Consider the following 17,489-nt stretch of genomic DNA (forward strand, 5'->3'; position numbering starts at 1 on the left):
AAGTACCCGCGGCGACTGCATGCATCGTTTGAGTTCTTGAAATGCGTCGGCCTGCGGCGTTTCCCACTTGAACTCGACATCACATGTCGTTAGATGTGTTAGCGGCTCCGCGATGCGTGAAAAGTCCTTGACAAAGCGCCTATAGTAGGCACACATGCCAAGGAATCTGCGCACTGCCTTCTTCTCGATTGGCTGCGGGAACTTTGCGATGGCAGCTGTCTCCTGCGGGTCGGGGCGTACTCCAGATTTGCTGATGACGTGGCCTAGGAATAGAAGCTCATCGTAAGCGAAGCGACACTTTTCCGGCTTCAGCGTGAGCCCTGATGACTTGATGGCCTCTAATACTGTCGCAAGCCGCTTAAGGTGATCGTCGAAATTTCCGGCGAAGACGACGACGTCATCCAAGTAAACAAGACAGGTCTGCCATTTCAATCCTGCTAAAACCGTGTCCATCACGCGCTGAAACGTTGCAGGCGCCAAGCACAGTCCAAATGGCATAACCTTGAATTCATAGAGGCCGTCTGGCGTGATGAAGGCAGTCTTTTCGCGATCCCTTTCGTCGACTTCTATTTGGCAGTAGCCAGACTTGAGGTCCATCGATGAGAAGTATTTAGCATTGCAGAGCTGATCCAATGCGTCGTCTATCCGTGGGAGGGGGTATATGTCTTTCTTCGTGATTTTGTTCAGTCGACGATAATCGACGCAGAAACGTAGGGTTCCGTCCTTTTTCTTCACTAAAACAACTGGAGACGCCCACGGGCTTTTCGACGGCTGGATGATGTCGTCGCGCAGCATTTCGTCGACTTGTTGTTTTATAGCTTCGCGTTCTCGTGTCGAAACTCGGTAAGGGCTCTGGCGTAGTGGTCGCGCACACTCTTCGGTTATTATGCGATGCTTTGCGACTGGTGTTTGTCGAATCCTCGATGACGTCGAAAAGCAGTCTTTGTATCGTCGAAGCAGACTTCTGAGCTGTTGCTGCTTAATCACGGGGAGACATGGATTTATGTCGAAGTCTGGCTCGGGAACTACGGTCGTCGGGGTAGATGGACTAACCTAAGTAGATGGTCACAATCTTCTTGGTCTTCTCCGGTAGAAGTCCGTGCTCCGGGGGCAGCTGTTGAAGACGGCGGCTTGCTCGATGGTCCGGAACTACGTTGGTGTTCTCTTTGCGGTCCGGGCTTGGATCACAGCTTGTCGGGGGCGTCCGGTACATGAACAAATAGCACCTCCACCAGATGTCACGTGGTGGTGACGTTAAGAACACAGTAGCAATACTGTGAAAGGCAAAACTAGATTTTTATTGGGCGAACCTCTGCCCACAAAACAGGCTACACTTATAGCACAACGAAAGCGGCGAACACAGTCAGCGATCGTCGAAAATCTGATCAGCGGGTCAAGCGCGTCGGCTTTTATACAGAATCGTCGAATGTTCCAGACTAATCTTTGGGAGCCGCGTGCCTTCCACAAAGTTCTACACCATTCGCGTCAGGCGAATAAATCAGATAACACAAGGTTCGGCGACAACAGACTGCGGATAGAAGCATCAATAGCTTTCCAGAAACTTCGGATACATGCAAGCGCGTCCCGCGCTGTGCGATAAGATTTGTTAGGCGGCGAAACGTGGTCGCCCGATAAATATAACTACACGTGTCAATATATACATACGCAACATAATGCCTGCAACATAAATACAGAACACAGCGATTCAGTTACCAGTCGGCACGTTCAACAACATCATTCATAGCCATGGCACTCATCACAAAAACCAAGACACAGAAACCAAGCACAATTTCACAGCCATGTATCAAAATTGCAGTAGCTGAGAGGAGCATGGCAAGGGAGAACAAAGCACACTATTTGAGGTAATTTACAATAATGAAAACATAATGTCACTGTTCACAAGAAACTTCCTATAGTACAGTCTAGCCCGGTTATAACGAAGTCGGCGGGTATTGGAAATAACTTCGCTATATCCGCTATTTCGTAATATGTGGACTATGAAAAAAAATGCAAACATGGGCATACCGATTTATTGCCGCTGAAAGAAGTGGTCCAGCGTCCCCTGAACACGGTTCGCGAGAGCGGACTTCAGGATTGCGGCTTCCATACCATTCTTTCTCGTAGCAGTGGGCGATGGTCAGGTGCTTCACATCACTCCAGGCTCCGCTTGCGAAGAAAATCGCCTTTACCTAAGGCACCTTCATGCCGGCCACGTTGTCGGCAGTGTGAACATCAATCAGGAGGCGCTCGATGACTTGGCGCCGGTAGTGGACCTTAAAGTTGGCAATAACCCCCTGGTCCATGGGCTGTAGCTTGGCGGTAGTGTTTGGGGGCAGGAACAAAACCTCTACAGCGCTCAAGTGTGCGTTGACGGTGCAAGGACGGCGTAACATGAGACCGGCGTAACATGAGACCGGCGTGCCATGCGATGCAGTGAAGCAACCTTTCGCTCCGCGGGAGAGCAGACGACGCCACGAAAGGACGCCGTCAGCCGAATTTTCCTCATATTTCCGCGGAAAAAATCGCCTCAAGGACGCAAAAATGTGTTGATTGACAGATTATTTTTCGGTTGGTACTAAATCTCTTCATTATATCCGCTGACACGCTCTTATTTACTTCGTTAAAATTGGACCCAAAATGTATTGAAAATGCAAAAATGGGAATGGGAAATTGAAATCTCTTCGTTATAACCGCTATTTCGCTATAAGTGGCTTCGTTATAACCGGGCTAGACTGTATTTCTTAAATGTATGTACACCTTTATTAAAGTCCACTTGCATATCTCTTCTGTTTAGAGCATTGGCTATTTGAAAAGGTAATGCTTGCCTTCCATAGTTGGTTCTAACTTGCGGCATTTTTCATTTTGGGTTTCGGGTACTGTATGAACATGAGCTGGGCACTGCGGAAATATGTAACTTGTATTTATTGATCCATTGCGATAGCTTAAAGTAGTACATCTGGTCAGCCTTACATGTTATATTTGGTAAATTACGGCTGTGTTCTCAATAACAGCTTGTTGCTTTTAATAAAATTTTCCAGTATACGCAAAATTTGCTTTTGTAATACATTAAGTTTGTAGCAGTTAGTAGCTGTTGTGGTTCCCCAAGTCAAGATTACATAGCTCATTCTAGAGTAAACCAGTGAATAGTATAGTGCCTGCTTTATACGTTTGGGTATTAGATGTTGTACTTTGTAAATGCACCCAATGGTGCAAGAAAGGCTTGATTTTAGTTGAATAACGTGAGTATTCCATGAGAGGTTGTGGTTAAACCAGACACCTAAAAACGTTTGTTCAGTAACCTGTTCCAGCAAGCGTCCTTTAAATCTAATGTTAACCGGGTAGCAGTCATGTTTATTAATTGGCTTAAAAATGACGTACTTTGTTTTACTTATATTTAGACTCAAGTGATTTATTTGAAGCCATGCAGATAACTGAAATAAGTAGTCGTTAACAGACGTCACTAAACATTGCATGATTTCTCTGGTGAAAAAAACATTAGTATCGTCTGCATACATTATTAATTGCGGGGATCCATGTATTGCTATAATATCATTTATATAGATAAGAAAGAGTGGGGGTCGCAGAATAGAGCCCTGGGGAACGCCCTGTTGTACTTCGAGTTTGCTGGAGGACCAATTGTTAACACGTACATATTGATAACGTTTCTCTAGATAACTCCGAATTAGTTTTATTGCCACTCCTCTAATACCATATTTTTCTAATTTTCTTAACAAAATTTTATGTTGAACAGTGTCGAAGGCTTTGCTGAAATCTATAAATAAGCCAAGAGTTAGCAATTTTCTTTCTATATTTTCAATTATCTTATCCTTTATGTCAACGAGAGCGATCTCTGCTGATTTGTTTGCTTGAAAGTCGCACTGAGCTTCTGTTATTACTCGGTGTTTATTAAAGAAACCGCTTAGCCTATGATTGATGACGTATTCAAATACCTTTGAAAACACTGTCAGAACTGAAATGGGCCTGTAATTATTAATGTTGGTCTCACCACCACCTTTGTAGACAGGTGTAACTTTCGCGATCTTCAAATCATCTGGAAAATCTCCGCTAAGAAGCATCTGATTTATTATATGCAATAATATGGGGCTTATCAAGCATACCACATGCTTAATAGGCAAAACCTTTATCCCATCGTCACCACAAGCGACTTGGTTTTTTAGATTTCCTATTATTGTTTCAATTTCATGAGATGTTGTAGGGACAAGCATGATTGACTCCATCAAGCTATTTATATGTACGCAGTCACTGGAAGTGCCATGCCGTCCTGAATAAACACCTACTTTAACGAAATGCCGATTCATTGCTTCTACTAAATTGTTCCCAGTTAAAAGTACATTTTCAATGCAGATTTCCTTCAAACCACAGTCAGCTTAATTTCTTGCTAATATGTTGTTTAGTAGCTCCCACGTCTTCTTGCTGTCATTTTGAACGTCCTGGAATTTAGTTTGGAAATAACTGGACTTTGCGGATTTTAGATCCGAGTTCAATTTGTTTCTCAGTTGTTTGAATTCATTCAGTACGCATTGGTCTCAGGTTTTAAGAAACTGTTGAAATTTTCGGTTTTTCTCTTTTATTCTTCGCTACAGCTCACTAGTAACCCATGGTTTTCTAATCCGTTTACGTTTCTGGGCACTTTCTCGGAGTGGAAAGGCCAAATCGTAGCAATGCTGAAATTTCATCAAAAAGACCTGGTAAGCCAGTGTGGCATTGCATTGCTTGAACACATCATCCCAGTTCTCTTCTGCTATATAGTTATGAAACGTCATCAAGGTTTCATCAGTTACTGCTCGATACAAAATTTTTTCTTGAGAAAAAACATAATTTTTCTCGGAAGGAAAGCCCAAGCAGAACACTGGAAAATGATCGCTGGTGTCATATCTGAGAACACCAGCCGTAACATTTGCATCATCTATGTTGGTGACACACACATCAAGACACGTGGCAGTATCTACTGCGACCCTGGTTGGCACTGATATCAGATTAGAACAGGCATAGGAATTTAGTATGTCATGAAAGTCTCTTGCGCATGGACTATCTGATATGGTGTCTATATTGACGTCACCAAGAAGCATAAATGATCTTGTTACAGTCTGTAGAGTGCGAAGAGCATTGTCGATGAAGTCGATAAATTCCATCGATTTGCCTGCGGGCAGTCTGTAGATCGCGCCAACAGTGACATTCGACAATCTGACAAACAGGCTTTTAATAACTTGATCGCATCTAGTCAGGTCGCTCAGCACTTCGTACTGTACACTCTCCTTTATAATGATTGCTATACCACCACCCCTTTCTATATCCCTACTAAGGCTTACGCACTTGTAACCAGGAAGGTGCGGTATCGTGTCTGTGTGTGTTAGCCAAGTTTCTGTTAATACTATTGAAGAAAACTTAATATTTAGGGACTGAAGAAGTATTTCAAGACTATCCACTTAGTTTTTTAGGCTTCGCATGTTTATATGTATAACTGAAAATTGTCTTTTGTTTGACCTATGCTTTTGATTAAAAGTTTGGCAATCGTAGTACCGGCAAACATTTTGTCCTACCATCATTTTTCTCAAGAGTGTAGAACAGATGGGTGCACCATTATCCTTGGTTTATGTTCTCCAGATCAGACTGTTTAGCAATTCTGACAGCAACCCAGCCCTCGTCTTTTCGAGCAAGAATTTTCCCTCCAGAGCAGCACACGAACTTCCATCCTACAGACTTTTCCTTGGCGATCGCGGCCCCCAGAAGCCTTTTGTTTAAAACAGTCAAATGCTCATTCACATATACCGGAGAAGCTTCTCCTCCGTAGTCAAGGTCTTTCGTAGTTATCCTTTGTTTTTTGCTTTTTTGCAGGATTACATTTCGCTTGGTATGCTGGACAAAACGAACCACTATGCTTTTCTCCTCCGAGTTGTGTACAGGGACGCGATGACAAACGTCAATATCTGTGTCAACGATTGGCTCACCCAAGAAGACGCCAATTTTCTTAACGAGCTCTGTAACATCTCCTTCTGTTGGCACACCCTTGATTTCCATAGTGTTAGATCTCTGATGCTGTTCCAGCTCTTCGACTCTGTTGCTCAATTTGCAGTTCTCGGCTGCAAGTTCTTCATTTCTTTTCACTAACCCTTGAAATTCTTTTCGCAATTCCTTCAACTCTTGCTTAATATCATTTACCCCGTCACATGTGCCACTGCAGAATTTCACACTTTCTTTCAAAGCCCTTAGGTCAGCCCGAAGTTCGCGCTTCAAATCATCAAGGGCCTTAAAAAAATCTTTGGCGTCCTTAGTCATAACTAGGTCGAAAGCGGGCAGCTAAGACAAGTAGGGTAAGGATACAAGGACAGCGCACAGTAGGCTTTCGTTCAAAGAGAAACAATACGACACTTGTGGCACACGTTGTGTTCGGCAACAGTGCAAGAATAGTAAGGATCTCTTTGAGGATAGCGAGTAGCCTCACCTGCAGTGTAACAGGAAAAGATTAAGTCCGTGTTCCCTGTGCACTGTCACCGAACTGTAGTCGCAGCTGGCTGTCGTCCTCCTTAAGTATGCTGGTGTGGCGCCGCCGTCGTAGCCAACTTCTCTATGGAGCATGTATGCGCCAGATAGCTACCCGAACGACGACCGAAGATGATGAGATAGCAGCCGTCTTTACTGGACGAATCGGCCCTTCACAGCAGTTGATTCGTGGTACGGACGTTGTGGTCCATTGTCATTGCCATTTTCTGCGTTTATTCAATCAGCATGGAAGTGCCGACTGTGAAGACACGCCAAGTCCACCATGATGCCTTTTTTAAAAGGAAAGTTATGTGCGTGGAGACGGATGGAAATCGGGCCGCATCACGGGCGTTCGGAGTTCCCGAAACTTGCGTGCAGGACTGGCGCAAACAGAAGGAGAATATTTTTGTCAGCAAAGCAAGCAACAAGGAAAGGTTTCAGGGGACCGAAGCAGGGCTGCTTCACCGAAATAGAAGAGCTGCTCGCGGAATATGTGCCAGAGCAGCGAGCAGCATAGCGGCCTGTGAGGACCAATCTGCTCAAAGTACGGGCAATGCAGTTAGCCCTACAGAAAGGGCAAGTGCGGAGTAACTTCAAAGCGAGCAGGTGCTGGTTATCAAATTGTATGAAAAGAAAAGGCTTTTCTCTTCAAAGGCGAACAAGGATATGCCAAAAATTGCCCGAAGAATATGCAGAGAAATTACACAGTTTTCAGCGGTACATTTTGAAGTTGCACCATAGAAACGGCTACCAATTCAGACAGATTGGAAATGCCGATCAGACGCCTCTCTACTCTGACATGCCTGTCACCACAACCGTTGAAAAGAAGGGGGCGAAGCAAGTGCGCGTTTTGTCTTCCGGCGACGAAAGAACTAGTCACCACAATGCTTTGTTGCACTGCGGATGGGCACAAGCTGCCCCCATATCTTATCTTCAGACGGAAGATGCTCCCGAAAGGAATCGTGTTTCCGAGTGGCATGATTGTACGCACAAATGAAAATGACCACGTACTTGGTCGCTGACTGGATTGATAACGTTTGGCGGAAGAGACCCGGTGGCAGTTTGGGTCTGCGTGGGATGCTTGTGCTCGACGCACTGAGGTGCCACCTTGACCAGCGCATCAAAGACAAGCTGGCTGCATGCAACGCCGACTTTGTCATGATACCCAGTGGCATGACATTGCAGCTCCAGCCACTCTATGTTTGTTTGAACAAGCCAGTGAAAGATAGAATTTGGGTGCTCTGCACCAAATAGCTTGTCAGTGGCTGCCACGAATTCACGCCCGCCAACAAAATCAAGCCTGCCTCGCTGCAGGACTTTGCTGCTTTGCTGAATGGGTGAAAGATGCATGGTGCACGATCCCACCTGCCATGGTCAACAAGGCCTTCAAAAGGTATGGGGATTTCGAATGCCATGGATGGCACCGAGGATGAAATGCTTTGGCCTGTTGATAGCGATAAGGAGTTGTCTGACAGCGACGACGAGTGATATCTATTGCCCTACGAGACTCGTACCGGCGCAGTGAAAATCTTGGTGGCAAGGTACGCTGCTGCCATTTGTGTTTTTATTCATCGCAAGTTTAGTGTATTGGGAATAAATCTGTTTTTTCCAAAAGAGAGAAAATAGTATTTGTATATGAAAGCACGAGATGCGCGGTATGGTACTCTTTTTTTTTTGGTCATGGAAAACGGGTGCACGTTACAAACGAGGTTTTCATTTTTTTATTTTTTTGGTCACGGAAAACAGGTGCGCATTACAATCGAGGGCATGTTAGAATCGAGTAAATACGGTATTTGTTGAGCAAGTTGGTATTGCATAGCGTAGCCTTTGTCTCCCTTTCTTGCGTCTGTGTCTTTTATTGCACCAATTTACTTGTTCAGCTGCCAATATTCAAAACGGAATAACATGATCAAAGCAGCAGGCGACCAGTCAGTTTCTGCACACAGGTGATTACACCTACGTATCAGAAGGCATCATCATCATCATCATCATCATCATCATCATCATCATCATCACGGGCAGGCAGGGTCAAAATGGCTGAAGTAGGCACAGAATGCTATTCGCTTTAAAACCTAGGAGGTAAGAGACAAAAGCAATGCATACACTGTGGGCATGCTGGCACATTTTTTACCTATCCAAATACCAGCTGCAAAAATTTAATTCACATAGCTTCAGCAGCAATCTGCAGCATTGTCTGTATTCCTATTGCATGTAAAAACATGATTTTAGTGTGTATTGCTGAAATGGAAACAATATCGGTTCGTGCTGGTCAAGTGTGTTTCCAAAACTCTTGCTGCATTTCTTTGGCAAAACAAGGCTGCTTAGTAAAAAAAAAATAGAGACCAAATGTTCCTATGGAAATGGCATCAGTGAGCCGTCAGTCTCACAGCATTGCATCATCAAGTGTTTTGGCCATTTCAGTGCACGAAAAGTTATAAAGGCTTGCCATGTTTAGTCCTTGCTTACTTTTAAATGTTACATTTTGTTTTTTTCCTGGTTAACTCGGCTAGCCCCAAGCAGAGGCTGTCAACACCTATGATGTCACAGGGATCCAGTGCAGGCATTTTAAGGCAGCTTTGCCTATCTGGCCTTTGCTCAAGGTAAGACTGACTTATCTAGTGTTACAATCTCAGTAGCATTTCTCTTACATCCCATATTTGCAGTCTTGCTGCGCACACCTTAGATGGTAAAAAGCACTTACTGGTCGGTGACTGATGAAGACTTTACATTCGACTTTTTTGCTTCCAAGTCATCCTTAATCTTCCCAACAAGCCATTCATCTTTATTGCTTTCCATGCTTGCATTCAAGAGGGTGCTCCACCATGGCTGCCTCTTGGGGAGTGAAAACTTGTTGACTGTTTCCTTAACTGCCTGGGTTGCCTGCATGAACTGCTTCTTCGTAGCGTGAATTGTGGTCAGGTAGCCTTCCAGGTACGACTCTCGCAACTTAGCCGCTTCCTCGTGGAGCTGGTCATCAATAGGAGCCTGTGGAATGTAGGCAACTTTCGGAGTGATAGAAGTTGTCGACTTCATTAAATCAGCTGTTTTTTCTGTCCATGCAACAGCAGGCACACTGGTGCAGAAAGTTCTATCTAATAAACCAGGGTTTCTTGCTGAACCACAGTTACCAGTGTTCACAGTCCCCCCTGGTAACACATTTGGATTATCACGGCAACCAGCATTCTCAGCACAGCTTGAAATCATACTACTGTGACTGCAGCTTTGGGCACTGCTTTCAGGGTTGCAGCTACTGGTAATCGCAGTACTGTCCAACACTGTGCTAGCAGGATGAGCAAGTTCACTAGAGCCAAGCGTGGATGTAGGATCATAGCTATCTCCACCTGCAGTGCACACAGACATGGTGCTTGTCACATCAGGCTCACTTACATTTGCAGTACCATCTGAAGGCTCACTTGCACTGTCACAGATGCCAGTGTTGCCCATACGATCAGGTACCAAACTTCTGGGACCACAGTCACCAGCACTCTGAACACTGTCCAATGTTGAGGCACAAGTGCCTGCAGTACTCGTTGATAAACGTGTAACAAAATCCAGCTGAATTTTGGTGTCTTGACTGCTTTGCAAGCATTCCCCACTGTGGTCAAGTGGCATCACTCCCTCAGTTCTGCAAGCATCCAGCAGCTGGGCCAGATTGTGCAGGGCATGCAGCTGCTGCAGCCGGTCTGTCTTGATGTTCCTGCTGTGATCCTTCACCGACCAAAGCACTTCTCTGTAGGCGTCGGCGGCCTCCCTCCTTTCATCCCGGATTATGTGGATGCCTGCGATTCCTGTAACATGCAGATAGCCAAAATCACTCAAAATTCATGGCAACAAAACTTCAAATTATTACTCCTTGAAATATTTAAGACAAGGTTGGCATAGCCAGTGGGCTACTTGTCTTATAAACAAGATCAGTGCAACTGGCCTTAGTCTAGAAACATCCCAGAGCAACTTGCAACATAGAAAAAACTGTTATAGTAAGACTGCTTTGGGGATCATGTTTAGATGTCATGCTGTGAAAGTGCATAAATGCCCAAGCGCACAAAGAAATAAGTAAAAGAACGCAAGCCACACAAGCATCAACTTATCATAGTTTATCAGTCTATATGTGATTGTTTACAAGTACAGTAAAACCTCGTTAAACCGTACCCGCTTAAACAGTAGTTTCATTTTAAAGTAGTAAAGTCAAATCCCCAACTCAGCCGGCATTGAACATTTCATTTCATTTCATTTTTATTCCTTAAAGACCCCGTAACGGGGTATTACATAAGGGGTGGGTTACACAGAAATAAGGAGAAACAATGTGTTAATCTATGGTAAAAGGTGATTGGTGACGCTTTCTATGAAGGTGGATGGACAAGGGATGGCAGCGGTGTCGCCCGGAAGGCCATTCCAGTCAGCAGCTGTACGAGAAAAAAATGACGTAGAAAAAGTAACGGTGCGTGCACGTGGGCGCGCGACTTGAAGAGGATGACCAATGCGGTTTGATATGCATGTTGGTGAAACAATGTATGGCGGGATGCCCATCGAGTTATGAAAAAGTTTATAGAATAAAGAAAGACTGGCGATACGGCGGCGACACGAGAGAAGGGGTAAATTAGATTCTAATTTTAGTGATGACACACTCACATCATAAGAATACGAACGATGAATGAATCTAGTGGCACGGTTTTGAAGTGACTCAAGGGCGTCTTAATATAAGCTTGTCGCGGGTTCCAAATTGGTGAAGCATATTCCAATTTTGTTCACACGAGAGTTTTATAAGCTAACAATTTTACGTTCTTAGGTGCGTTATGTAGATGACGTCGCAAAAATCCAACTGTTTTATTTGCAGATGATATGACGTTAGTGACGGGCAAAGCCCAATAAAGGTCATGGCAGAAAGTGACTCCCAGATACTTAAACGATTGAACTGCTTCGACAGGAACGCTGCTAATCGCATAAGAAAAAACAAGTGGAAAGCGGCGGCGGTTGAAAGATAAGGTTTTGCATTTGTGAGGGTTAAGTTCCATGAGCCAATCATCGCACCATTGTTTTACATGGTTAAGATCACTTTGAAGGGTTAATTAATCAGAGGCATTGGCAACAGTGCGAAAAATAACACAGTCATCGGCAAACATTTGGATATTACAAGACACATGAGTTGGTAGGTCGTTAATGTATATAAGGAATAAAAGCGGGCCAAGGACGGACCCTTGCGGAACGCCTGATGTTACTGGAAGGGAAGCAGAGGTAGCATTGTTCACAAAAACAGCCTGAGAGCGGTTATTTAGAAATTCATGGATCCAATTTATGATGTCGGGGTGAAGATTTAACAGTGAAAGTTTGAGTAGAAGGCGTTTATGGGGTACTTCGTCAAACGCTTTCGCAAAGTCCAGAAAAATGGCATCAGTCTGAAAATTGCAGTCTAAGTTCGCATGTAAGTCCTGCGCAAACATGGCCAGTTGTGTTTCGCACGAAAAACCCCGGCGAAATCCATGCTGCGCAGGATTGAAGAAATTATTCGAATCGAGAAAGTCCATGATATGTGTGTAAATGACATGCTCCATGATTTTGCACGGGATACTGGTTAAAGAAATGGGTCGGTAGTTTAGCGGTGATTCTCTGATACCTGACTTGAAGACTGGAATGACCTTTCCGTATTTCCAATCAGCAGGAAGCTGGCCCGTGGAAAGTGACTGTGAGTACAGTAAACACAAAAATGATGCACAAATGTTTTGAGTGTTCCTTAGAAATTTTGAGTTAATGTTATCAATCCCGGCTGATGAAGATAGTTTAAGTTTGTCAATTATGGCAGAAATTCCAGATGCGACAAAGAAAATTGGCGACATAACAGTTCCGAAGACATTGGAGTGTACAGGGGGTGGCATGTCGGTTTCTTTACTAAATACGGATGAAAAGGCGGTGTTAAACATATTAGCACATTCAAAGTCAGTGGCCACTTCACCTGATTCTTTCGTAAGAGCGACAGTGGATGCGTGGTTTGGGTTTATAATCTGCCAGAATTTTCTTGGGTTGGTAGTCAGCATTTTCGGCAAGTCAGCGTGGAAAAAAGAATGCTTAGCGTTGCGAATTGCTGTTAGATATGTTTTTTCAGCTGTATAATATTTCAGCCAGGCGTTTTCATTATCCCGCAGCTTTGCGGAGCGGAAGAGGCGCTTTTTTCTTGTTTTATAGTCTTTTAATTGTTTTAGTAAACCATGGTTTTTGAGAGCAGGCACGGAAACTAAATTTAGGGATGAATTTATCGACTAATATATCTATTTTATCCTTAAATAGCGTCCAGTTTTCATGCACTGAGCGACAATGAAAATTTTCTAGGAATATTGGAAGAAAATGATTTAGTTCGTTATTTATAGCGGTGTAATTTCCCTTGTCGTAGAGTCGTATGGTCTTTTTGGTGGTTTGTCGTTTTAGTGGAGTAATTATAAAGTCGGCTTGAACTACTTTGTGGTCACTTATTTCTGGCAAGTATGAGATGGATTTTATTGTTTCAGGGATACTGGTTAGTATTAAGTCTAAAATGCTTTCACAATCTTGGGTTACACGGGTTTGTTTGGATATGATTTGAGTAAGGTTAAAATTAAGGCAAACATTTATAAACTCGATTGCCTCGCTGTGGCATCCTCCGTCAACAGTTAGGTTAGGCCAATCAATGTTTGGAAAGTTAAAGTCACCCAACAAGATTATATGTGTACTAGGGTGCTTGGTTGAAAGTTCACTTTGTACAGAATCAAGTTTGCCAGGGAAATCAGGGTTTCTTTGCGGGGGTCTGTAGCACACGCCTAGTAATACGGATCGGGGTGTAGCTTGACATTTTATCCATAGTGTCTCGAGATCGGATGAAAGATTAATCAATGTGGATGGTAGTTCCTGGCTAACCGCTATGAGCACTCCTCCTCCCTTTCTGCCATCGCGGTCCTTGCGGAATACTTGAAAATTCGGTAAGTCAGCCAGGATCTCGTGATCAGTGACGTCACTATTAAGCCATGTTTCTGTTAATACGAGTAAGTTGCTGCTGGAGGATGAAACAAGATTAGAGACGAGTTCACGTTTTGAAATAAAGCTGCGAATATTCGTAAAAATTGCGGAAAGATATAGGGTAGTTTGCGGTGCTGATTGGGGTGTGTTTGAGGATAATTGACATCGTGGTGATTGCTACGTTAGTTCCTTTACTGTCTGGGAGGATTCATCATATACGTAACGTTTTGAACCGATGAACAATGTTTTGAAGCTCAACTTAAATGCTGTAGATTTTGTTTTGGCAAAGGTTACTAGATGCTTTCGGGCATGCCGGACTGAGGGTGAGAAATCTTCACCAATGCTGTAATTTGTGTCTTTGAATTTCTTTCCTTTCGATAAAATTGAGTTTGGCTTTAAATGAGTTAAATTTTACGATCAAAGGCCAGACGCGATCAGGTGAATAATGTGTTTTGTATCTGCATAAACCGTACCAGCTCATTGCGTACGTATCTGTTAACACGTAGTGTTTCCACTTTTCGTCGCGCAAACACGGCAGTGCATCGTCTCCATCGGGCAGCCCGGCAGAACAAGAAGCCTCAGAGATCGGAACAATGGCCTCCAAGTGCCCTGTGCGTTTGCGCGTGAAGCCACATCAACATCAACATCATTTCAGCACCATGCCAGAGAGCATTGTGGCATCGTGCAATCAAGGACTCGCGTCATGCCGAAGCTCGGATAAAAAAGATGCCGGGTGCTCAGCATAGAAGAAAAATTAGACATCGTTGTTGCTATTGAATGTAACACGAAAAAGTCGGCACTGGCACGCGACAGGGATCTGCTGTTGACTACGGTGTGTGGCGTTTGGAATGCGAAGCAGTTGCTCGGCAGCGCTGCTGCAACCGGGAAGAGATGTCGGCTACGAGGTTCAGCTTTCTGCTATCATTGCCTCTGTTGTTGCCTAAGTGTCAACTGGCGACAGTGATAAGGACGACATGGAAAGCGACAGCACGGGCGATTCAGGCCCAACAGTGGCAGAAGCTCCCCAAAAACGAATCCACAAGTGCCAGTGTAGTGCAGCCTGCATGCGTCTTTCATTGCTGGCATTGTCCAGCATGTGGTGTGATTGTATCAGGAATGACCATTTTTGTTCAATTCGTGGCTGCAGTCCCGTGAGAAAATTGACATTGCCTTTCCAGCGCTCCAACAGCAAACATGGGTAGTACAGTAGACTTCCGTTAACTCAACTTCAGGTAATTAATTAAGGGAAAATGAGACGTCCACCCAAACATAGCAACTGCTACAAAGGAAACCCATACGGGTTCCTCGAAAGAAAGGCCTCACGGTTCAAGAAAAATTCGTCCAGTTCCAAAACTTGTACCCGGGGCCACCGCCTTTCCGGGGCAGCCGCTCTACCATCTGAGCTAACCAGGTGGCTAGCAGCTGGCAGGGCGTAGTCGAATTTGTCAACAACTCGAAGCCAAGACAAGGCTTTGACGTAAGAGTTCTGCGGAAACCCGCAAGGTGGATCCACCTTGCGGGTTTACGCAGAACTATTACGGCAAAGCCTTTGCTTCGAGTTGCTGACAAATTAGACTTCACCCTGCAATCTGCAAGCCGCCTGGTTAGCTCAGATGGTCCCAGGTTCGAGTCCCTAACTAGGACAAATTTTTCTTCAATTGTGAGGCCAATAAGCATACTCGCAACCATTTACAGTTGTTCGTAACATTGCTGTGGCAATCTGAGCCCTTGTTTCACTTGCTGTGTGCCTCTTGTATACGAGACTGTTAATGAGGCTTAGTACGCACTTCTTAATTATACGTGTGTGCACGCGCCCTGCAACAAGAAGTGCAAAAAAAAACATCTATGTTTTGGGAAAGCTAGCAAAAAAGAAAGGTGCTAAGATGAAAAACTCCAAACGTCAAGAGGACATTTAAAGCCAACAAAAGAGTGGGGGTCTAGCCAGTAAACTTATTAGGCATCTCAATGCTCATACTGTGACCTGAGACAGCACATGTGCGTGCGTAGTGCACATGGCTATCCATCGTCTGTTTGCAGATACCGCATGCATTTACCATCGCACTTATAACTTTTGCTTTTTCAAATAAACTTCAGTTGTTAGTCAGCACTCATCATGTCTGTTCCTATTTCACTGAGTATATTGTTTGTCCACTGATCCAAATGTTTTTCTGCAACTGTCACAGCACGTCACATTGGGCAAAGTTGTGCATTTGTTACTATGGTCACCATTTCACACTTCGTACAAGAGTGCACATTTTGTTTTCATTACCTACAACATAGGAGAAACAAGAGGAATTCTTGATAGGATCACAAAAGTGCTTACCATTCATAGCCGACACCATTCGTCGATGTGCTTCTTCACATTCCACTGTTGTCTTTTTGATCAGCGATGCCAACAATTCGTCCATGGTTAATGAACTGTGGAGAGAAAAGTTCACACGAACTGTCACGCTGGCACATAATATTGCACAGTAAGCCTCAGCTGTTTGCAAGATATTCTTCATTTCACTTTATTAGAAAATTTAAATACAAATTGAACAGTTTTTGCTGTTTTATTCAGTTCAATATTTCACTATCCAAAATTGTTGAATATTCGTTTCTGTTTGCATATAAGGAATAAGCACAAAACAAAGGTGACGGCAAGGGCAAAGGAGCCAGTGCTTGTCAAATTGTGTATGTGTGTATAGACATATCACATGTTTATGACAAATTGAAAGAACCATCACTGATTTCTTCAGCAAACTTTTTTTATTACTTTTAAGGAAAGCTTAGCATCTACAGGGCTCAACCCTGTGGTGATTATGTGACATACACAATGAAACAGATTTCAAAATAAAAATTTTTGCCTTGTCACCATACCTCAGTCTAACCCTTTCAGGCACCGCAAACAAGTCCGAAATGGTCGATGCCGTATATTTACAGCACCATCTGTATGTTTAAAAAGCGCATCAATTTTCTAACTTCTACTTTCCAGGCATGTGCTGCCACTATGCAGGAATACAAGACATTTTTTTCTCGCGCCTCCCTCTCTCGGTTTTCGTTGCATGGTTTGTTTTAGAGCTAACTTGCTTGCTCCGGCGCATCTATATACTACAGCTCGCGCATTGGCGCATGCGCGGGTGGGCGGCAGTTAGTTTGGGTTTTGTTCCGCGGGCGGTTTCGACGTCTTGCCCTCACAAAACTGATATCTGTCTCGTTACTAATCGCTCGAAGGGCGACCGCCTGTTACTCGCTCATTTATTGCTTACAGGGGTGCGCATACGAAGGATGCCACTGTGTATGCGTTTCCTTTTTTGGAGACTCGCAAAAACTAATGGCCTCTGGTTTGCGATAAGATGAAGGTTGGTGGAAGTTTGTCACATGTTTTGCTTTTTTGACAGGCATACAACCACAGTTTTCTTGAGTGCGCTCACCTAGGCAGTTAGATTCCACTACGGACATAAATATTAGCGTAAGAGCAGGAACATTTGAGACTTGGGAAATATTCTCGTGTGCACATTTTCTAAGCCTTGAACTACTATGTGTACATTACATCAAAATTTTATTTCGTATAAATTTATTTCCTTTTGTTATTGCTGTTATTCATGAATAAACTACATATATACCAACGCAAAATATTTTTTTTTCTCACTTTACGGTTACCCTAGAAAAATTATGGTAAATTTTTTTCGAAATAGGTCCCTCTGAAGAATTTAAATCTGCAATAGAAATAATCGACCCTGGGCGGTCGCATATGGCGAAAAAAATCTACCCTGAAAGGGTTAGGTACTGCTGTGCTGGAAATACTGATAAAAACACCAAATAGTGATCATAGGCCCCCCTAAGCAGCAAGTCAAAAACAACTGTGGATCATTATTATTTTTTATTTATTGTTTCACAATACTGAAGGTCAGATTGGCCCAAGCAGCAGTGGAATATGATATAAAAAATAAGTTTTAAAAATATGGGTGCCAGAAATACAGCACTAATAAACAAAAAATTAAGAAATATGATTATCCACACTAACA

General features: G+C 43.7%; 1 protein-coding gene across 5 annotated transcripts in view; it reads right to left on the reverse strand.

The window, feature by feature from the left end:
- Window positions 1-17,489, reverse strand: part of LOC126521592 (E3 ubiquitin-protein ligase SHPRH) — a 314,627-nt gene that overhangs the window by 173,615 nt on the left and 123,523 nt on the right. For all 5 annotated transcript variants that reach the window (XR_008610294.1, XM_055065743.2, XM_050170285.2 and 2 more), the window contains exons 12-13: window positions 15,806-15,900; window positions 9,203-10,289 (exon numbers count right to left, since the gene is read on the reverse strand). Coding sequence is in view for 4 of the 5 variants with exons in the window: in XM_055065743.2 (XP_054921718.1) it covers window positions 9,203-10,289; window positions 15,806-15,900 (1,182 nt within the window). In the remaining variant the exon portion in view is untranslated. The remainder of the gene's footprint in view (window positions 1-9,202; window positions 10,290-15,805; window positions 15,901-17,489) is intronic.

Source organism: Dermacentor andersoni, chromosome 6 (assembly GCF_023375885.2).
Source record: "Dermacentor andersoni chromosome 6, qqDerAnde1_hic_scaffold, whole genome shotgun sequence".
In the NCBI taxonomy this organism is placed as follows: Eukaryota; Metazoa; Arthropoda; class Arachnida; order Ixodida; family Ixodidae; genus Dermacentor; species Dermacentor andersoni.